The sequence below is a fragment of the Vigna umbellata genome, chromosome 5 (genome assembly GCF_029865625.1).
Source record: "Vigna umbellata cultivar VRB3 chromosome 5, Vumbellata_1.0, whole genome shotgun sequence".
Taxonomy (NCBI): domain Eukaryota; kingdom Viridiplantae; phylum Streptophyta; class Magnoliopsida; order Fabales; family Fabaceae; genus Vigna; species Vigna umbellata.
Window position 1 is genome coordinate 67,889,513 of NC_142169.1, and position 23,351 is coordinate 67,912,863.

The 23,351-nt window shown below is 28.6% G+C and overlaps 3 protein-coding genes across 4 annotated transcripts; 1 reads left to right on the forward strand and 2 right to left on the reverse strand.

The window, feature by feature from the left end:
* Window positions 1-1,413: 1,413 nt before the first annotated feature.
* LOC124833211 (GDSL esterase/lipase At5g45960) lies at window positions 1,414-7,192 on the reverse strand. Of its 2 annotated transcripts, XM_047307631.2 has the most exons (6): window positions 6,871-7,192; window positions 6,617-6,753; window positions 6,047-6,280; window positions 2,469-2,748; window positions 2,162-2,374; window positions 1,414-1,894 (listed from the first exon to the last, which is right to left on the reverse strand). In XM_047307631.2, exons 1-5 carry the CDS (start codon window positions 7,130-7,132, stop codon window positions 2,181-2,183), a joined length of 1,107 nt encoding a protein of 368 aa, XP_047163587.1. In that variant the 5' UTR covers window positions 7,133-7,192; the 3' UTR covers window positions 1,414-1,894; window positions 2,162-2,180. The 2 variants fall into 2 exon arrangements, with proteins under 2 accessions (XP_047163587.1, XP_047163586.1); XM_047307630.2 differs by lacking the exon at window positions 1,414-1,894 and having other exon boundaries at window positions 2,012-2,374.
* Window positions 7,193-14,045: 6,853 nt separating this feature from the next.
* On the forward strand, window positions 14,046-14,982 carry LOC124833217 (Integrase-type DNA-binding superfamily protein). Its single transcript, XM_047307636.2, has one exon. The coding sequence runs from the start codon at window positions 14,091-14,093 to the stop codon at window positions 14,835-14,837; it is 747 nt and encodes a 248-aa protein (XP_047163592.1). The 5' UTR covers window positions 14,046-14,090; the 3' UTR covers window positions 14,838-14,982.
* Window positions 14,983-16,836: 1,854 nt separating this feature from the next.
* LOC124833195 (uncharacterized) lies at window positions 16,837-17,927 on the reverse strand. Its single transcript, XM_047307611.2, has one exon. The coding sequence runs from the start codon at window positions 17,854-17,856 to the stop codon at window positions 17,164-17,166; it is 693 nt and encodes a 230-aa protein (XP_047163567.2). The 5' UTR covers window positions 17,857-17,927; the 3' UTR covers window positions 16,837-17,163.
* Window positions 17,928-23,351: the final 5,424 nt, after the last annotated feature.

The window sequence follows — 23,351 nt, forward strand, 5'->3', positions numbered from 1 at the left end:
AGTCTTGAAAGTTTGAAAATTCATCTAGCATCATGAATTAGAAAGTTTTGGAAAAAAAAAGGGTCGGAAATGACCGAAAATCAAAGAGGAGAAACGAAGTGCATGATTTACTATTTAGTCCCATGCATATGTATCTAACTCAGTTAATCATGCAAATTTATTAACTTAATATTTATTGATAATCTATCTAACTCTTAAAAAAATGAATTTAAACTTAATTTAACCTTACAAATTACTTACTTATATAATTTTTCATGTTGTCAACGCATGAATATTAGATAATAACAACAAATTACACATCATATTAGTATTAATTGATTTTAATATTATTTTCAAATAAATTTTATTTTATTTTACAAAATTAAAATCAATTTGTAAAATAAGATTTATTGTAAACTCATCTTATTTTTAAAATGTATTTAACATTAACTATGATTAAATTAATCATTTCCATCAAATATTAAATTTATTGAGCTTCCCTCTTGGTGGGTTAAGGCCAAATTAATGTTACACTTTGCGAAATAACAAAAATATTCTTGATGAAATTTCCGTTTTATATCACGGTAAACTTTGTGAAATATAAATAATAAACATACTTTATCGTACATCTAGATATATCAGGTTCAAATATGCACCACAAGTATATTTTTATTATTTAATTATGGTATTTAACTTTGACATACACAATAAACCTTTTTTGTTTTTTTGTTAGAAAATATTTTTATAAAAACTTGAAATGCGAACTTGAACAATAAAATGGATGTGATAGTAAAATCCAAGCCCCTTTAATATGTTCATATTTTAAAAAGAATACTTCTCCTTTGCTTTCACTAGAGAATTCACATCCTTTTCTATGTATAAGTATGGAAATTTAATTAAAATACATTAATAATGTTAAGAATATATATGCTTCATTTATAATAAATCACAAGATAAAAAAAATTACTAATTTGATCTAAAAATAAATTTCAATTAATTGAGAGTGTAAAAAATTTATATTACCAATACACGAAAATGAAAATCTAAGAATATTTTGAAATGCACTGCTAAAATGATAAAATAGATAAAGGAAATAATAGCACAATAATTGAAACCAAAAATAGAAAAAATGAATAATAAAATCCTACAATGTTTAGATAGGACAAAAATCAAATATAATAAATACTAATCAATTTTTTTAAAAAAAATAAAACTAAAATACTATTTCAACCATTAGTATTTCAACAATACTGCATTTACATAAAAAAAAGTTTATTTATAAATCATTACTGATATCGTCCAACATGTTTTCGAACTAGTAAAAAAACAAACTAAAATTTCTTACCTAACAAACTCTTACACTTGTAGCTTGTAGCTTTCTAGCATTCTTTTGCTTTGATTCCATTGACTCCTACTTTACAACTTTTTTTTGCATTTAATTTTGTTGGCACATACATGGGGTTACATTTTTTTTCTGCATTGAAATGGGCCTGTGTGTCAGGAAGCCCAGGCCCCGGGACGATAGGTCCCTACCGAAAACAGCACCAACAATAAAGTGCTATTAATCACACCATATTAATATCATTAAAAAACATTTTTTTATTAAAACCCGAAAACTAAAAAAAAATGGAGAAAATATTTTATAAGATGAGATAGAGATAAGATATTATTTCATCAGAACTGTAAATAAATGCTTTCATAATTTTATATAAACCACTTTTATATAAAGCCAAAAACTTGAATTCAGTATAAGAATTTGATGCCTCAGTGTGGTCCTCCTTCCTAGCTGTTGTTGTCTTACGTGATAACGTCAAATTAATGAGTTCTCCCTTTTCAGCGTTAGCTTTGGAAATAGTACTTCACTTCTTAACTTCACTTAATTATGCCAACTTATTTCAGGATCAAATTCCAGATTCTGAAACAAAAATAAATTAATAAATACCATAATTATTAAATTATCATACTTCACACACATGTGATGATATGCATTCTTCACTTTTTGTTAAGGAAAATAAAAATATATAACAGGGAATTTATGAAATCCAACCTGATCAATACCATATAAGTTTTTAATTCTTTCAAACATTTTGAATTCAAATCTTAGGAACTTCTAAATTTGTAATCTTACTACTACTTACATAATTGAGTAGATTTGCAAGAGTTAACAAGAAATAGATGATACCTAAAGCTATTAAGTTATTCTAGTTATTGATGATGAAGTCAATGGTAGAGATGCTGCTCAAGAAGATGTTGTGATATGCCTTCTGAGTTGGGTGAATCGAATCCCAGAATACGTACTTTGATGGATCAACACACACATCTGAAATCTTGTTACACAATATCGATGCTTCGATCAACCCACTTCCACAGCACCCACTGTCAACCTCTTCAAATCCTACCAAATTCAAACAAAACTAAATTATTATCAGTGAATTCATGACTAATATTTCCTCACAGAGAGAAGAGAAGAAAAAGGTATTATTACTAACCAAATCTCTTACGAGATTGGATCATATCCGCAATGGGTTTATATATGTCGACATAATAGATCTTAGCATTTGAAGCAGAGGAATTTATAAGGTGCAATTGCATTTTGCGTAATTCTTGTTGAAGGAGCAGATTGTAATCTCTTGCGATAGAAGAGTATTTCTCAATGCAATCACGTTGGAACAAGGCATCGGGAGAATTCATGGTGATCATCAACGGTAGACATCCCATTGGAGGTATTCCAGCTACTACAATCTTTCTACCACCTTCTGCCAACAAATTCTGAACAATTTTTTCACCAATTAAACAATTTATCGGATTTTATTTTAATACTAGATCAAATCATATTTTTAGATTTATGATTATTTTAGATGGATGCAGGAGAATTTTACCTTTGGAATAATTACTGTAAAAGCAATATCTATAATTATTTCTAGCTGAAAAAATTTCATACATAACAATACACGAAAGTGAAAAAAACATGGACACGTGGGTTTTTAGGTTTTTAGGTTTTTAGGGAATAACGTTTTTGTAAGGTACATCATCGTTAATTAATATGTGTACCGAAAGTCAGATAGCACAGTTGAAGGGTTGGTGTTGGTGGTCAGGTATGCATACAGTGAATTAAATAAACAGAAATATATCTAATTCCTCAATTACAAATTTGTTAAATAGTACTTTCTTTCTATTTTTCACTTTAATTGTTATTTATAAAATTCAGGAAAATAATAATCATTATTCTATTATTTATATTTTTATTATTTCACCTAAATTGAATTATCTTATGTATGTATTTATTGTCATGAAAAAAATAAAAATTTTAAAAACAAAAAGAGTGTATTTTATTTTTCAAACAATATTTTAATAGCATAATGTCTTAATATTATTCTTACAGTTTAATTTTCTCTAATAAAATAGAGACATTGTTATCACAAAATCTATAAAAATGATGTAATTTTGTTTTTAAAATTATAAAAATAGTATAAATTTTTAAAAAACAAATAAAAATACAAGTTTTATAAATTTGATATGGCTTCTTTTTATATTCATTATAAATAAATCATACCTTTCGGTTGTTATAATTATTTTTAAATTTTAATTGAAGTTGTGCTTATTTAATACGATTTTAGTGTAATGATATAAACTAAAATTTTATCAGTTTGATATGATTTGAATGTATTATAATTTAAAAAAAATTAATTAAAATCATGTAAATTTGATATAACTTTACTTTAGTAAGTTAAATTTGCATCAAGTTAACACATGTTTCTCTCTTAATAAAATCATATTAAGTTCACAACACTTTTTCATTTTTAAAACTATACCATTCTAATAATTATAAAACCAAAATTACCCTAAAATGTTGTATCATTTTAGTTCAAATTATAGCAATACAGAGTTTTGCAAAGGAGCGAGATTCAAACCTGTCATTCCAAATCTTCACTTTTAGCCAAATCACACGTGTGACAATAACAATTCAGTTTTTATACAATAAAACTTATTTTTAAATAAATCATAAATCGGAGCAGGGTTCAAAGTCCAATTAAAAAACGTGAGATAAATTGAAAATTTAAGTCGACCCAGCTGTATACATCAATTAGTTTGCACGGATCAATAAGTGAACACATGTGATAGTATATTTTTGTTTTTCTTTTTAATTCTTTTTATTATAATTACTATATACAATTGTTTATTTTTTAAATATTATTTTATTCTTTATATATTATTTTATTAATACTATATACATTTACAATTATAAATTTAAATAATAATTACGTTAATATATTTTCTTACAGTATATTTATTTATTTTGTTATAGTAATTAGTTATAAGTTTCTTTATTGACCATATACTTACACACTAAATTCTATTTTTTTAGATACTTAAATTTAAAATTAGAAAAGATCAATAACTTACTCTATTCATTTTTGTAAATTTGGGCAACTCGATCTATCTGCAAATACATGTAATAATATGGGATGAACCAAAAACATTTGTATTCCATAAATCTTATATAAATAATTTGGTGTGACCTTAACCAGCCCAATACAAAACGGGACAAATTAGACCTTTCATGTATGGATGTCAGTGTCAAGAAAAGTGGAAAATCTTATCTGTTTTAATGAAAAAAATCGTTATCCTTTTCTCCAAACTTTTATAAGTTTTTCCAATATTTTACGTTTTACTGGTAAAAATATTAACAAATGAAAAGAATAAATATTTTATAAATCTTTTAGTATTTTAAAAAGAATGAGAAAAGTAGAACAAACAAAGTAAAAAAAAAGGAATTTTAATTGAATTAAAAAAATAAACATATTATGATTTTTGTATAAGTGCATATACTCTAAGAGAATTATGAATTTAGTTTTTGTAGAAACTTCCTGATTTATTTTCTTTCACAATTACTTTCTTATTCATTCTTAATTATATTAAAAAAGAATGGAAAATTACATTAAAAAAGAATTAAATGATTTGTTTGTGTCTTAATTAGTTTGAACACACGAAGCAGTATCCGCCAAACATTTGTGAACATTAAAAGAAGCAATTTGTTTCAGTGTTTTATTTATCTGTTTGTTATTGTAATTAAGGTGTTTTATAGGGTTTGTGGGGTTCAGTCTTTATTAATGTTCATATCCAGCTAGCCTCTTTCTTCGTTACCATTCAATTCTCTCTCACTCTCTTTTTGTTCCTCTTTCTACTTTTACTTATTACTCATTCTTTTTCTTTCATAAAACTACCTTCTTCACTATTCACTTTCCTTCCTCTTCTTAAAATATCCAAACCTATTCAATTGCTCCAAATAAGCTGTCAAAAACTTTTATTACTCGGCTACACCAGAAGAATGTTTTCAGAATATACTGTCAAACAATTTTAAATATAAAAAATCATCCAATTTATCTACTGTCAATTTCTTAATCAGTATATTCAAACCACTGTTAGATCAAGGTTAATGCTTTCCACCTACAATGATAAAAAAAAAAACACTTTTAATTTGTCTTTTGCACTTAGAAAGTTTCATCTTTCGGACTTATATTACAATTTTCAGCATGCCTTTCTCCACATGCAACAAAAGTTACTATGTTTTCACGTCTTTTCATTTTGACATTTCTTTTTGCTTCCACTGAAACATTCTCTTTTCTCTCTTTATCATTTGTCAGTAGAATCGAGCAAGTGTAAGACATTTGATGCCAACCAAACATTTCCAAAAAGAGGAAGAATAGCAGGTGATTGATGGAGAGCAATTCAATTTTACCAGTCCACTCTCATCAACAACAAAAAATATCCGGTTCAACCACATTTCACAGTGTAATTATTTTATATTATCAACCAATTAAAAATTAAAAACTAATTTACATACTCATACTTGTTATTAAATTAATTATTACAAATGTCAGTAGTTTAACCATACAAGACAATATATGATCATTGGATTATGAATTACACTCAACATGCATTCTAATTAACCTTCAGAAATGGTTTATGAAACTTCTTGCTTTGCTGTTCTTTAAAAATTAAGTTAATGTAACCGTAAAGAAGAGATTAACGATGGATGCTAAATCATGGGAGAAATTGAACTGACCTGTATAAAATCTGTGATGCGTTGGATTAAGAAGTTTTGATACTCTTGGAGAGTGTAGCTCTTTCTTCGTACTGGTAGAGAAAAATAATTAAGAACGAAATCATTTGTACCAGCACTGATGAAGTACGCAGCCTTCTTCACATGATCTTCAATTCTTTGCTTCCCCATCGCATCCTCCATCCTCTTTTTGCATTCTCTGAAATATTCCAACTGCTTTTCTATTGGAATTACATTCTGAAATTAATACAGAATTTCACCTTATGAGTTTCGTACCAAACACATATAGAGATGCATAAACATGCAAAATGCTACTTTCTCTGTTATGCAAACTAACAGGAATATATACACATTTCAGTATATCAGACACCTGGTTAACTGTAGTAATTTTTTTTCTATTTTCCTCTTACCACTTCATATAATGTATCACGTGTTCACTTATCTCTTTTAGCATTGGTTATGAGGAAATATATATATATTGATGATTTTCCAAATCAGATCGAGACAGAGAAAGGAGTAGAGACTATTTTTGGGCCAGCAATATAACTCATACAAAGAAAGAAAGAGAAATACAGTGATGGTTGGTGTAAGTGGGTCAAAGCCAGAACCGGCAGAGGCAAAACTGACTCCTGTCATTAGCTCTTCCACATTGGTGAGGCTTGGATCCAGATAAGGTGGAAGAAGCTCTTTCTTCAGACCTGTGTATGAAACTGCAGTGGATTTTACACACATCAGCATAATGTTCATCACACAGTGTAAGTTATTAAGTTTATTACTATATATATATGAGTGAGTATGATGAACATGAAAATATGATAAGTAATTACCGATGTAATCGGTGGCAAGCTTCCCATTGGTAAATCTCCCTGTTGGAACCTGGTTGGAAAAATCCAATCCATAAGGTGGAAAATTGCTCTTGAAAGGTGTTTTGATGTAGTTATTGTTTCCAGGGTCTACCGTGGAGTCTCCAAACACATAAAAGCCTGAGATTGTTACGTTTAAAGCTTCAACTTTGGCCATGATACATAGCAAGCACGGAATGAAAATCTGCATAAGAGACAGAAAAAAGTGTGTATCACAAGTTCCCATGCCAACCGATGAGAGCCGAAGATGTGTTTGAACTTTTTTTGAAATATGGACTTGGAACTTGCAAGAGTGAGATCAATGGCTCTTAATATATAGAGTTATTGGTGAAGTACAACTACATTCATGACCAAAATAACCCTGTGAAATATGATGTTTTCTGTAACTTTTTTCATATGAATTTATTGTGTGCTTTGGTTGAGAAATCAAATCAAAAAACCATTCCTTCGGTTAATAATGTTACAACCTCTTAACTACCGGTGTTATTTTAATCAAGCATATCATAGTGACAAATAGGTGGAGACAGATCACAGAGCTTTTATATATAAAAATGTTCTGGCAAAAGGACGATTTGAAGAATAGTTAGATAGGATTGAGCAATGTCTTTAGTCATAAAACACAAATATTGGACGACAATACTGAATTTGCAAATGTTGAAAGAAATGATATTGCAAAAGAATGAATTGTGGTATATAAGGTGGAAAATTATTGGAGGCAAAGAGAGAGAGAAAGGTGGAAAAAATAATTAGGTATGTTACCTTGTTGTCTTATGTACATCAAAAATTAATAGAGATACCCATTGACCCAACAACTCATGTGACCCGCGAGAAAGATTAAACGAGAGAAGAAATAAATAAAACAGTGTACCATTGTTTATCTCCTTGTATAACTTTTATGAGCCGGAAAATGTGTGTGGAACATATATAAACGTTGCCACTTGAAAGAGACGTCTGTCCTTTAAAATGAGAACAAGAGAGGTATTCTTTTAAAATTGATTTTTAAAAACTACCTTGTATTAATTCTTTTAAAATATTCTTTAATTTGTAAATAAAATAATGTTTATAATTTTTTATTATTATACTTGTATGATAGTTACTAAATACCATGTAAGCAAGCTACCCCATCAATCAATCAAAATTTAATGAAACGAGTTGAAATTTTTAATCCACTATTCTGATTCGCCTTATTTAATCTCTAAAATTTAGGAATTTCGGGGTTAGAGACATGTCTCAACATACTAATAACTATAACAACTATAAGTCTTCTTTTATTATTTAAAATGAAATATTTTTTTAATTTTTTAATTTTTATGAATATTTTTATTTTAAACTTTATTCATAAATTAATTTAATTCTTATGATCAAACGAAATTAACAAAAATTGGTAGTCATCAAAATTATATTTATTTATTAGTAAGATTTAAAAATAAAAATTATTCAAAATTTAAGATAGGAACGGAATCTTATTTCATATAAAAGTTAAGAAAATAAAACATATTTAACCTTTCAAAATTTATAAAACAAATATTTTTAATATATATAATAATAATAATAATTATTATTATTATTATTAGTATTTTATATATAAACTAACATGTATAAAATCCCAGAAAATGATATTTTAAAAGTGGTGATAGTTTAAAAATAGTGAGACTTGAATATTTTAATATTAAATGGTTTAAAACATGTCATCTTTAACAAACCACCTTTCTAGAGTTTTCTACCTTTTGTCTAAGAGTTCTAATTCCTGAGTCATCTCTTTGACGATCAGGAAGGACCAGGCTACGAGGTTTACATTCCTATCCTATCAGTTTCTGCAATAAAGCAAGTAAGTTTCAACTCCTTTTTGCTCTTCGCTCTTTCATCTAGTCAATGCATGAAAGTTTCCATTGCATGTGTCTTGTGTTGTTCTTTGAGCTTCTTGGTAAATCTATCGTCCTAAGGACTTTTTCCTTTTTCAATTTGGTGGTGTTTCTAAAAATTCTTGTGCGAGAAATAATCAAGATGTTCTTAGAGCTTTGTATCGTCGATGTGAGGTAAGAGAAGCTTATTCGTTTTCATATATATATTAGGAATTAATATTTTAAATCTGTTGTTTTCATACCTCTTGTACTTCACAACTTAGTTGTTGAACTTGTTGGTTTTTAATTTGTTTCTCTCAAGACAAATCCACAGGTTGTGAAAACATTAACGGCTAAGTTGTGGAACTCTCTGGTTTCAACTTTGCATTGACATCAATTCTTCCAAAGTTGTGATTTTAAAGTGTCTTTCTAGTTTCTTGGTTTATGAGTTATATTAACCTGTTTTCTTGCTATTGTTCTCAGTACTTTGTATATATGTGAAATGTGATATGAGAATGAGAAAAATGTGTTATGTAAGAATTTCAAGGAGAGATTCTACATTCAGGCAAGTTGTGACACATGCTTGATAGAGAGGCTGTATTAAAAGGGTAATCCTAATATTCTACCAACCATTAACTCATGTAAAGTTGAATAGGGTGACAGAGAGAATGACAGTAGGTCTTTACCCTAGCCCTCTAGGTTTTATGAGTGGAAGATTTACCTCATGGGTAGTAGGTTGAGTTGCCTTTGTTTATAACTCTGTAGAGTATAAATACTACTATGAGTGCATGCTTTCAGTAGTCTATATCAGCATCACATCCGGATAAGTGAGTTTAGTGGTCTTGGGGTTGTATAAAATTCTCGTTCTTGAATGTTGTAAATTGTTAATTATTATATCATGCTTTATTTGTACAATAGTTTACCCTTGCTTTTGTGTTGTCTATCTCTATGTATGTTTCTCTTTTGTGATGATCACCTAAATGTTGTGAGCTTAGGAAAACGTTCTTTTCAGTTACTCCAATGAGAGGTAAGGGTATTATAGATGAGAAGTAAGATGGTACTATAAGTATAGATCTTGTCCTTGTGGAAGCTTTAATTTTATATAATTGTTTTATTATTTTTTATGTAACGTTTTATTTTAATAGAATTATACTATTAAAAATGGGATATTACAACAAGTTTTATTCTTTATAAAATAATTATAATTTTTTTATAATGAACTTAATTTAAGTTAAATATTCTAAATAATATCTAAAATTTAAAAGAAATAATAAATAATACACATATCAATATGTAGAATAAATAAAAAAACATTACAAAAATTTAATTTCGATAAAATAAAATAGAATAACATATATATATATATATATATACTTTCTTATATTTTTTATAGTAAAAATTGTGAAATACAAATAGTGGAATAAAATAAAATAATAATAAAAATTTATTAATATAATTTTATTCAAAATATTATTTATTTATTTCTCTCTTTCTTTCTTTTTCTATTTTCTATCAAAATATAAGTAATGTTACATTTTCATTTATAGACATACAATCTTTATGTTTAGAGGTTCAGGAACTCATAATGAAAATCCTAACTAAAAAGTAAAGTGTTAAATTATAGAGGTTCAGGAATAACAGCTGTTTCCCACTGGGTAGAGATACAAAGGGCCGACACATGACAAGCCCAGCCCAAGTCCATTAGCAATTGAGATAGGCATTAATATTAGAGTGTTTTATCCTACACCTTCAATATCTCACCCTGCACCTCCAAAACTTACATTTTTAACCTTCTAACATCTCATCCTACACCTCCAATTTTTCTAAAATTTTTATTTCAACTTTAATAAATATTTTTTCATTTTCTTTTCTTTCTTATTAAAAGCATTATTCACCACTTTAATAATAATTTAATTTAATTTAATTTAAAATTTAAATATTATTTAATATAATTTAATATTTTAATAATTATTAAAATATGATTTATATTATAATAATAGTTATATTAAAAACATAAAAATAAAATAATAAAAATAAATAGTAATAATAAATTTGATTTAATATAAATATATTAAAATATTAAATTAAATTAAATAATTATTAAATTTTAATTAAAAACCAAAATGTTAAAAACTTGTTTATCAGATATTAAAATTACGCTAACAATTTTGCTTTTTATTTAAAATTTACCAAATTTTGAATTTAAATAAAAATTATAATATTATTTATTATATTTTTATATTTTAATAATTATTAACATATGATTTATATTTTTATAATAATTTTATTAAAAGAATTAAAATAATAATAATAAAAATAAGAATAATAACAATAAAAATAAAAATAATATTTCATATATAATGTATTTAAATATATTAAATTGTATTAAAATATTAAATTAATTTCAATAATTATTAAAGTTAAAAAAAAACAAAATTTTGAAAAGATATGTTAATCGATACAGATATCCGATAAGTAATATTTCGGATATGGATTAAATATGTTTTTAGTCCCTCAACTATCAAGCGATTTTGTTTTTCGTCCCTATTTCAAACTTTGTACGATTTAATCCCTCACCTTAAGGAAATCATAATTTTTGGTCCTCCAAAACAAACGGCGTTAAATTTAATCTGACGTGGCTAACGGTCTGCCACACATGATACCAGCTTTCCCAGTAATCTTGTACCACGGGTGTGCCATTATTCACCACCCTCTTCTCCTTCTCTCCTCCTCACCACCACCTTCCTCACGCAAGCCCGCCACCACCAACCTCTCGTGCAAGCCGCCATCGCCAACCATGACAAAACTCAACCCTAAATCGTGCTCCAGAGAAGAAACCCATTCACGCATATTACAACGCCATTGAAATTTACTACCTGAATCACAGTTGTTCAAGCAACAAAACCTTCGCTCCAAACAGCACCTACGAATCCAACCTCTCAACCCTCCTCCCGTCCCTATCTTCCCATGCCACCACTGTACTATTCTTCAACACCACATCGGTTGGTGGAGACGGCAAGGAAACCATTTACAGAGACATCCGGATGGAACCCAATTACATATCAGAATCACTAACAAGATAATAGAAGACAATAATTACTTGATGAATTTTCTCCCCCTTACCTTTCCAGCTTTTCTTTCAATTTGTTTATGTTTCTATAGATTCTTCCTCTTTTCCTGCCACAAAGGCAAGGTAACCCCAAATCCCTTTTCCGCCCTTTCCTCATAATGACAAATATAATTACAGGAATGCCAAACACATTTATTATATTGGAAATTTATTCAACAAGGAAAAGGCATCATTGACCTTAGTATCACCATCCGCAAGTAATATACATTCGTGGTATATGTTTTTCTTTTTCTTGGAGGGAGGAGAGATATTTTTCCTGGTCTTCAAAGGGTCTATAAGGAAGCTTGATGTTCAGATCTTCGGTGGACGGTGACGAAGATGTAAGGAAAGAGACAGTGTCGGTGAGAAGGGAGAGAAGCAGATGTTCAGAGGGACGCTCTGGATGAGTGTTTAAGCATTTTGAGTGTTGAGCGGCTGAATATCAAAGAGGTCGAGAGGAGAGAAGCATGAAAATATCACGTGGCACAGCACCGTTATCCACCTCACCTGATTTTTAACGCCGTTTGTTTTGGAGGACCAAAAATTATGATTTCCTTAAGGTGAGGGATTAAATCGTACAAAGTTTGAAATAGGGACGAAAAACAAAATCGCTTGATAGTTAAGAGACTAAAAACATATTTAACCCTTCGGATATCCATATCCGATGAATAAATGTTTTTAAAAATTTATTTTTTATTTAAATTTTCAAAATTATTTATTTTAATTTAATATTTTAATATAATTTAAATGTATTTAAATGTTTTATTTAATATAAATTTATTTGATTTTAAGTAAATAATTGTTTTTAAATTTTTATTTTTATTTAAATTTTAATAATTATTTAATTTATTTTAGTTTTTTATTATAATTTAATATATTTAAATATATTAAATATTTTATTTAATATAATTTTATTTTTATTGTTATTATTTTTATTTTAATTATTTTATTTTTATACTTTTAATATAACTAGTATTATAATATAAATCATATTTTAATAATTATTAAAATATAAAATTATATTAAATAATATTTAAATTTTAAATTTAATTATTATTTTGGTGGTGTAAAGTGTTTTTAATAAGAAAAAGAAGAAAATAAAAAGATATTTTTAAAGTTAAAAATGAAATTTTTAAGAAAGTTGAAGGTGCAAGATAAGGATTAAATGTTATAAAGTTAAAAATATAATGTTGGAGTTTAGATGAAACACTCTTGTAATGTGAAATCCCGCAATGAGAAAATTGTTTAAGCAAACACAGAAATCTGGAAAACACCTGCGGCGTTTGGTTCATGGAATGAAGAGCAATTTTTTAAGGCCCAACCGTGTGCATGGTTTCGTGTTGTTTATTTTAATCAACCTTCCATTAATCCATCACTTCCCTAATAAACTTCCTATTCTTACGCCCCAAGAATTTCTCGTCGTGGATTCCTTCACGCCACCTTTTGAAAACAACAAATTTAAGACAGATTTATTATTTTCAACCACTTTTCTCATAAATTAGATTCTTAATAATTTAAGTCTTATATATTAAAAAAAGACACTGATTTTGCAATGGACATCATGTTGTCAAAGTTAAATATATACTTAGAAATGACTTAGCCATTTCATTTCATCCCTTTACTTTTTCCCTGATATGGAGCAATTTTTGGTAAATTATGTCATGATTTCAATAGAAGGACCAGTGTTACTATTTGCCACATCGAGCCTTTTGGTATTCTTTGTTTAATTTGTATCCCTTGTGAACTAGATTGGAGCAACCATATTGGTTTGACTGAGAAAACATTAAATTTGTTCAACCAAACTTACAATGCTTCCAACCTCAGCAAAAGGCAACAAAGTCAACCCTTGCCAGCTTTCAAATGCTTATGCCTCTCTGTTTCGTAATGTTTTATCCATGAATATAAGGAACGCATTCCAATACAACGCACAAAGTATACAAAATCAGCAATGGATGAAGTCCCAAATGATTGAACAAGTACACAAGTCAATAAGAAAGCAATAAACTAAAGTTTTCATTTTCATTAAGCGTGTCATGGTGTTGAAAATCCTGAAATCCTCCTTGAAAATAGCTGGTAAATGCATTAATGCTCAAGTTTTCCAATTGGGTTTCCATTCATTTATCATATTAAAGCAATTAAGCAAATCTCATGAGCTGTCAAACAGCCTTTTCGCATTGCATGTTTTGCTTTATATATCTTCACCCATAATATCACACACCCCCTTCATTACCAACATGGATATTCATAGTAATCACGGTGCAACTTCTGAAGGGATTCTTGAGAATGTATGGGCCAAAATTATGAGCAGCGATAAAGCAGATGGAAGAAAAGGTGACGCTGCAGAGTCTTGTAACTCTTGGGAAGAACTTCCTCACCTTGATGGAAGAGAAGGGTCCATGGAAATTCTACAAAGACTTCCAAGTTTAGGGAGGTGGATATCAATGGGAGCTGATTTCTGGGAAGAAGTTTTAGATGGTATTGTTCTACCTAACACAAGCAATACAGAATACTGTAGCGATAACAACATTGAAATTGGAAGTGCTGGTGAATGTAATAACAAGGTGGAAGGTGGTGTGAGAATGGAGAAGGAAGTTAGAAAACAGTACAGAGGAGTTAGGAGAAGACCTTGGGGTAAATATGCTGCAGAGATAAGAGACTCATCGAAGAAAGGTGCAAGAGTTTGGCTTGGAACATTTGAAACAGCTGAAGAAGCTGCTTTGGCTTATGACAAGGCCGCTTTGAGGATTAGGGGTCCAAAGGCATACCTTAATTTCCCACTTGAGAGGGTTGCAAAGGCTTTAGGATGTGACAAGAAGGAAAGTTTGATCAAGTCTAGGAAGAGGGAAGTGTTTGATGATGATACGATGAATGAAGAACCTGCAAGAAAAAAGTTGGAATGCATGGTAGAAAATGAACTAGGTGTTTTTGTATTTCAGGATCTAGGAAGTGATTACTTGGACAGTTTGCTGTCCTCTTTTTGACATTGATTCATACTGTTCATTAGTCTTTGGTGGTCACATTCATATGCAGAAATATTATAGTCATTATTTCTGTCATATTTTGCATATCTTTTGCTGTATTTGGCATCAAACTTAAAACCTAATGGTTTGGCAGAAAAAATGTTTAAGATGATAACGATTGATCTATACAGAGTTTTTCCACTTGATGTTTGTTTCCTTGTTAGCTCAAAACTATATTCTAAATTTGTTTGGCTGTGATTTAAGCTCTTGCATAACAAGTTCACGCAAGAATGGTCGCATACCAATCAAACTGAGTCATATTATTCATATTAATGGACATAAATGAATATAGACTTTATTTTGTATTATTTTATTTTATTGAATCGAAGTTTATTGAAGAAGAAAAAAAGGAAGAAATGGTAAAGGTGGGCAGAAGAAATATATAAACAGAAAAAGTGATTGGAATTGGACTGTGTAAGGCCTAAGGCCTGAGGCCCGTGCACTGTCTTTCATTTAAATGAAGAACCAACCAACATGACCCACTTTACTTTTGTAAAATGTTTTTTTCACATTAGGTTTACCATTTGAAAACTCGTTTTAGAGAAATTTTAGTTATTAAAAAAATTCGATTTTATATTTATAAAAAAATTAAAAAATAAAATATTAAATGTAGAGTATGTCTAAAATTTTGTTAGGTGTCAAAATAAAAGTAGCTTTTACTATTTCCTCGTCATCATGCAAACACAAACAAAACTTCAGCCTTTATTTTATCTTCCAACGCTTTTAAACATTCTTCTTTCTATATAATTTATTAATTTATGGATTCTCGATGAATCATATCCGCCACGCCATTACAAAGAAACACCCTTCTTAATTCACTTTCTAATGCATTTTAATTATTAATTACAATATGTTTAAACCTTCAAATTATTTGGAGTGATTTAAGGTTGAGTTGAGTTAATCAAGATTTATATATATATATATATATATATATATATATATATATATATATATATATATATATATATATATATATATATATACTCATTGTTCAATCCACTAAAGAATATCATATTAGATTTAGTTGAATTTTTATAGTTTGTTATATTAAATTCAATTAAGCTCAATTCAGTCCCGAACGAGTTGAATTAAATTAAACATTAAAATTTTTGAAAAATCTAACTTTTTAAAAAAAGATATAATTTTAAAGTATCAATCTGGATAACAAATAACATAACATTTTATAAAATTTAATCCAAAACATAATACAATAAAAATAAAATTAATCAAATTTAGTAGATAAATAACAAGTCAATAAGTAACGTTATAATAAGTCTATATAAATTAATTAAAGATATAAAAAAAAACATAATATAACTTATCTGTAACACAAGTACAAAATTAAGCGTGACTTCATTCGTACTAAATCTATTACTTACAACCTGCATAAAAGAGGGTTCCAAAAAGCCTTTTTATATATTAAATAAAACTAAAAACGAACTAAAATACATTCCAAACATAATTAATATCTCTATATTCAAACATATTTTTTAAACTATACGAAGACATATTGAATTGATACTTTACAAGATGTAAAAATACATTTTCCAATGCGTTATAATAATATATATATGAGACTACATAATTCAGAGAATTTGGTTCTCCATTTTTTTAATTACACAGTTTCAATGTATATCTAAATAAATACGCATTTTGACACCTTACCTTTCCAATTAGCGAAAAAAGAACATTTAATTCATGACAAACTACCATATACGTTTCCTTAGGAGCATTTGAAGCCGTGATGAAATTGTCTTGGAGAGTTACACCATTTTTGTTGGATAGAATTGAAATTCAAAGCAGGAGATCCACGTGGAGAAACGGAAAACAAATTTTCCTTGACTGTGATTAAGTTAGATAACAGTGGTTTTCATTTTGGCAATATAATAAAATAATAATCCGATATTTAAGAAAAGGCAGTGCAATGCAACATCGATTGAAACGGGGCTTTTAGGAGCAATTAACAAAAGCAGCACTACAAGTGACTGTGATGATATATACGTGCTCACTTTCCAATCACTTCAAACAATCTTTATACACACTCTGAAACCCATAGCAAAGGTAAAAACAAAGGACCACTTAATCCAGAACCATATGAACTGAACCCGTTCACGATCATGGTATCTATTTAATTAATTAATTAATTAATTAATTAATTAATTATTGTCTTCCAGTAATGACAGACAGATACAAATAATTTGTAGTGGTAATAATTAAACCAAACCATGATAAACCAACCCATTCCAGAAAGAAAAAATAAAAATAAATTTCTACATTTGTGCAACCCCTAACTAGTGCTACTTGTGCTTTCTGACCGAGACCCATTTACCTGAGTGGAATTGTTCGTGGTGCAAGAGCTTCCACCACTACAATCAGAAACAGCATCGTTGTTATTATTATTATTATTATTATTATTGAACGATGACTCCGAGGCCGCAGCCACGATTTCGGCTGGGAAATTCAGCAAAGCCTTGGCGCCTCTCATCTTGAAGGCGGCGCGGTCGTAAGCCATGGCGGCCTCTTCGGCGGTCTGGAAGGTGCCGAGCCATATTCTGGCGCCGTGGCGTGCGGAGTCCCGAATCTCGGCGGCGTACTTCCCCCAGGGTCGGCGGCGAACTCCTCTGTAGTGTTTTTTGGCGATGTTTCTGGTGGGCTCGAGGCCCAATTGCGGTTGGTGGAGTCGTTGGTGAGGGTGGAATGTGTTGGAGAGAGCATTGGCCTCGTTGAGAACTTGGTATATGACCATGTCCTGAGGGTCGTTCTCGTTGAAGGGTAAGAACTCTGTTTGGAATTGAGAAAAGGAGAGCCTGCTCTGTTCCTCGTAGTTTTTGTTGGTTCCCATGTTTGTTTGAGCGAGTCTCTGTTTTTGTTTCCTCTGCGTTTGTCTGGTTTTTGAAGAGAGGAGAAGTTGGCAAAGGTGTGTCAAGTGGTTTTGGACTTGGCATATATCTATGGAATAAATGGGAAAAGGCGAAGGCATAGAATATTTTGTGGCAGATGAGAAAGGGTTTTGGGACTCACTTTCTTTCCTACTTCCTCTTTCCCTCGTGCCCTTGCCCTACTATCGCCATCACTTCTACTTCTTAATTACAATATTGCACTTCTTCCCTTCAAAATTAATTTGCATAATTATTATTCAATAATATTTCTTCCACTTAATTATTCCACACATTTATAGTGTTTGTGGGTTGCTTCGATAATTGAATATGAGAGTGAAGACAAATAGCTTTCGGAGTTGGCCGCAACAATCATTATTGTTCGTTTCTATTTTGAAAGCTTAAGTACTTCTATTTTGCCTTGGATGAAATTTTATATAAATAAAAATAAATTATAAATAAGTTCATAATTTTTTTCTCTGAACACATACAACCACAACTGATTCGCAGTTCTCTTAACAACGAATCCACATAAACGATCTCATTCTTGATGTTTATTTACCGCTATAGAACATTTACAAACTGCTATATTTTTCGTGGAAACCCATCCATACAGTATAACACAAAGTCTTGTACGGATGATTAATACCAGCTTTTCTTAAATGAATGAATAGACAATTTAGTGTGATGTTACCTTTTCGGTTGTTAAGGTTTAGGCATGTAAAGAGAACCAGATCTTTGACAGAAAATTTACAACCTTTGACTGCCAATCTAATCGCTCTATTTGGAGCTTTTCCTTTTTTTAATGTCTTTCATATAAGCAGCAGCTATATTATTGTGAAGGTTCCATTGAAATTTTACTCTATTGTTTGTAACAGTGTGATTTTGGTTTTGAAATTTTACAGGAGTAAATAAATTCTTTACAAAATTATAGATATATAATTTCATTTTCTTTTCTAATTTTTCATCAGATATTAACAAATTGTGTTGACATATTAGATAATAAGTTGATAATTAATGTATTCTTTTACATGTATACTTTTTTTATTGGAATGTTGATAACTTTTTTAATAATTTTTTGATAACAGCACATGTTATTATTTTATTGTTCTGTTTGAATTTATCTTTTTTTAAATTATTTGAAATTGATCAATCACTGTTAAAGAAAAGTTGTTAAAAGAATATTTTTTTATTATGGTGGTAATAAACAATGCTAATATTATAATTAAATAGTATCAATGTGTAAGTAACACGACAATTTTTATAATGTATATTCATAACTGATGAAAAAAGTAACACGAGATAAAACCATAAATTAAATATTAACGGATGGTGGAATTTCGCTTTGGGCAGCTAATTTTCAACTATAATAATGATCCTTTTGGAGAGAGTGCCAAATTGTTTTTTCACTGTTTAACTAATCGGAAAAGACTATTATAATACATTATAGTGTGTAAAACGTATTTGACTAATAAGAATTTTGTATTAATGACATAACAATTTTATCTGGAAAATCGATCAAGCCCCAATATGTCCATCTGGCACACGGTATCAAAATCATGATCGAGACATCTTTTGAGTCATTGATTAAGTTAAGATTAGCAGATTATATAAAAGCATTTTTCTTAACAATAACAGAAACAAAACAGATAAATTAATAAAATAACGATTTAATTATTAAATTTTAAATATAATAGTTATATTAAATTTAAGTTAAGTTATACTGAGTTGGTAAAGTTATTTTACGAGAATAAAGGTCATCCAACTTTACAAAATTGAAGCTCAATCAATTTCTCGGCAGAAAACGTAAATGAAAAAACCTCAAAATCGGGAGGGGTAATTTCGCAATTTAAAGGGAAAGCGATGGCAAAGAAAAGGAGCCATGACAGCTCAACATATTCCAAACTCATTCCAATTTGGTAATGACGTCACCTGTGCCGTCATCTTCTCTTTGATGACGTAGGCTTTCTGGAACATTTGGAAAAATTCCATTGTATATGACGTAAGCATCATATGAAAGGGTATGTAGATAAAATAGGTGGGTCCCTCAGTTACTAGAAGTCTTATACTAGTCTTTGTTTCTGACTTTTCAGCTACTTTTCTTTTTTCTTTTTTCTTTTTTTTCTAAATCACTTTTTTTTATATGAATAGTTTGGTGCCCATTAAATCTTTGACTTTGTAAGGACTTTTGTTTACAAGATATTTTAGGTAGAAAAATAATTAACGAAGCTTTTTAGTATATCATTAAATAACATGTTACAGTGGTCACCCAGTCAGAACATTCTTCTCTTATCTTTCTTTGGAGGGCTTAAAATAAAAAATATAAGTGGAGAACACCTATGACGTTAAGAAAAATAACTTTTTCGTTTAACTCGTGTATTTTTTTATTAGAAAATATAAGCATGGGTGTTGAAAAGAAAGTAATGTACAAATTTATCATTTTTTTTATGTACGACAACTTTTCCTATTTCACACTCATTCATGTTTGGTTTATTGATGTTATTGTTGGGTGTTTATAGAACAGTATTGAGAGGAAGACAAACCAAAGTTTGATATTGAATTTGTTTGATTATAAAAAGTCTTCAAAGGCTTTTCTCTTTCTGAACGTAATCAATTCAAAGTTGGGTTCTGGTTGCAGTTCTTCAAAGTTGGACTAGGAGCCTGAAAAAATGTTTAACCCAGTGGAGCATGAGGGGAAAGACTGAACAAAGGTAGTTAGTTTGAATATATATTGAATTCAGATTTTTTAAATTTCACCAATATGTACAAAGGCATTTTAAAATGTCAAATTAAAGTATTTCGGACCATTAATTTTGGAGTCAAATCAGAAACAGAATCTACAAAATAAGTAGGTCTTCAAGCCAATAAAATACCTATCCTTAAATATCGAAATAATTTAATAATGAAAAAAGAATCATGAAAAGAGGTTTGTTGTAGTCGCTGATTTAAAAGTCGTTAGTTCGTGTCAGACTAAAATTGGACATTTATATTATTACGATGAGATAAATTTAGTTGTTCGTTTTTTATTATTGTCCACTAACTTGGTCTCTGTCAAAATAAAACTACACGAGGGATTAAATTAACTAATAAAATGCACAAACGATGGGCTACACGAAACAATACAAGATTGTTAAGTGCAGTTGGGTTTATATTAAATATGCGTAGGTTTAAAACCATTTGAAGAAACATAAAATGTCTTAATCTTTTGATTTAAGCAAGTGTGTACACCGTGCATGCATACGAAAATATGGGTTGAATTACATATAAATAAAGAAAGAGGGTTACTTCAAACATAAACATATTGGGATGGAGAAGAGTGTGTGGGTCCTAACCTGCTTAAATATACAATATACTGATATATGAAATAATGTATTATATGTCTATTTGATTAAATTTAGACCATCTAAATGATCTAATTCTAAAAATGTCATTAAAAGGTTCAGCGAACTGGAAAAAATCAAGTATTTGAAAATTTACCTCTCACACAGTGGGAAGATTTGGTGATCCAGTGAGAAGACATTTTTTTTTATGATCCTTTAAAGTGTCGAAAGTTTACCAAAAAAATATTTTTTTTATGTTAGAATGCAGGTGAAGGTTGAAGTATTCCACTCCAGTGTTATAGATGTATATGAGTAGCTAAACTCAATTTTATTGGAATTGGAAGTAATGTATCTAAATTTTTTGTAGTTATTTTTATGTAATAGACAATCTTTCATATCTCTTGTGTTCTATCCTTTTTACATATTTACATGATGAAATATATTTGCTATTTAATGGTATCTAATTATTGAAAAATGTTTTACAAATTAGATATAAATAAAACAATAAAAAAATTTAGCTCTAGACATAAACAAACTATGGTTACAACAAAATCCAACGTAAAAGTCATATTGGATTTTAATTTCATTTTAACCAATTTTCAATTATATTTTTCAATTAGACTTTTTCATTCAAAGGAAATCTAAGTGCTTCTTTTAAAATAATATTTACAAGTTAAACAAACATTAAAATAACAATTTTTTTATTTGAATTAAATAGTTAACTAATTTCTTATTTTACCTTTTTTTTCATCTACATAGTAAATGAATATGAAAATTATTTAAAGTTTAAAAGATACAACAAAAATAAAAATAGAAGAAAATTTCCCCAGAATTAAAACAAATGTAAAAGAAAAGAGAGAATAATAAATCATTAAAAGTAAAACAGAATTCATTGTCTCATTATTAAAATTGTATTCACATGAATAGATACTACTGTTTATTTAGATCTGTGAAGACGGAATTACAAAATAAATTGCATTGGTTTTCATTGATTCAGAAGCGATGCACTGCGCTGATTTGCAGGATTAGTAAAAATTTCAATCTTCACTCTTTGCGTGCATTTGTACGGATTTAAAACAACTTTTGATGAATAATCTCGTTTGCCCTCATTCAATTTTCACTGTTCCACACGTATTCCAGCACAGCACCAGTAAATCACATATTCATACACCTCTTTCACCACTCATAAAATTGTTCCATCATCCAATTAATCTGTTTTTTTTCATCGTTAGTTTAGGAGTGAAGAAAACAAACCCCAAACAATACTTCAACTTATTTTTCGTTAACTGTTATAAATTATGCATTTTTATAATTCAAAAATTTATATTTGAGTCTAATAAAATTGTTATAATGGTGTTTTATGTAAGTGAAGTTTATTTGCAATTATTATTTTTTGGGTGAAGTTTAAAAGAAATAATTAAATTGCAATTTCTTTACATTTTTACAATTAAATAAAATCATACCACTTGGTAGTAAATTATATTACAAAAAATATTACATTTAAAAATAAATTTATTTTACTAAATTATAATTTTTTTACATTTTAAAAATTAATTTTAATAATTTGTGTTAATTTTTTAATCTTTATAAACATTTTTACAATTAAATATAACATTAACAATTATTATCATTTTATATTACTTTAATAAGTAGAGACATTTTGGTAATTTTCAATTTCTATCAATTGAACAAATTTTTTTTATCTGTCACATCAATCAAATCCTACACTAATTCTCAGAAACTTTACTTCCAAATCTACTTCCAAATCCATTTTCAATTATCTTCAAATTCACTCAAATAAACAACAATTAACTCACCTTCAAATCTTCTCAAATTCATTCACTCACTCTCCTCCAAATCCTTCCTCTAAAGTAAACACACCATAAAAGAAAAAAGAAAAAACAATTACAAATAATGGCCACAAAAAAGTGAAAAAGAAAAAACAATTACAAATAACGGCCACAGAAAAGTGAAGAAGTTTAATAATAATTGAAAATTTTATTAAATATCTCCTTCTTATCACGTCAATTAACACTTTGAATTCTATTTAATATTTATATATTATATTAATTGGCATAATAAAAAATTATTAAAAAAATATAAAATTATGTCAGGTGGTTTTAATCTCTTATATGCACATTTAAATTTAGTTATATAAATTAAAAAGGCACAGTTGATAAAATATAATAAATGCTCAAAATTCAGAAAAATAAAGTTCCAAAAGAGTTTGGTTTGAGAACTTTAATGAAACTACACTACAAGCTTAATGGGTTCAACCT

Bases quoted from the DNA above. Each gene is read 5' to 3' on its own strand.
- LOC124833195 (XM_047307611.2), bottom strand. From the start codon at position 17,856: ATGCCTTCGCCTTTTCCCATTTATTCCATAGATATATGCCAAGTCCAA.
- LOC124833217 (XM_047307636.2), top strand. From the start codon at position 14,091: ATGGATATTCATAGTAATCACGGTGCAACTTCTGAAGGGATTCTTGAG.
- LOC124833211 (XM_047307631.2), bottom strand. From the start codon at position 7,132: ATGGGAACTTGTGATACACACTTTTTTCTGTCTCTTATGCAGATTTTC. The intron at 6,754-6,870 runs GTAATTACTTAT...AATCCACTGCAG, and splicing joins GCTTGCCACCGATTACATCG to TTTCATACACAGGTCTGAAG. The intron at 2,749-6,046 runs GTCAGTTCAATT...AAAATTGTTCAG, and splicing joins GCATCACAGATTTTATACAG to AATTTGTTGGCAGAAGGTGG.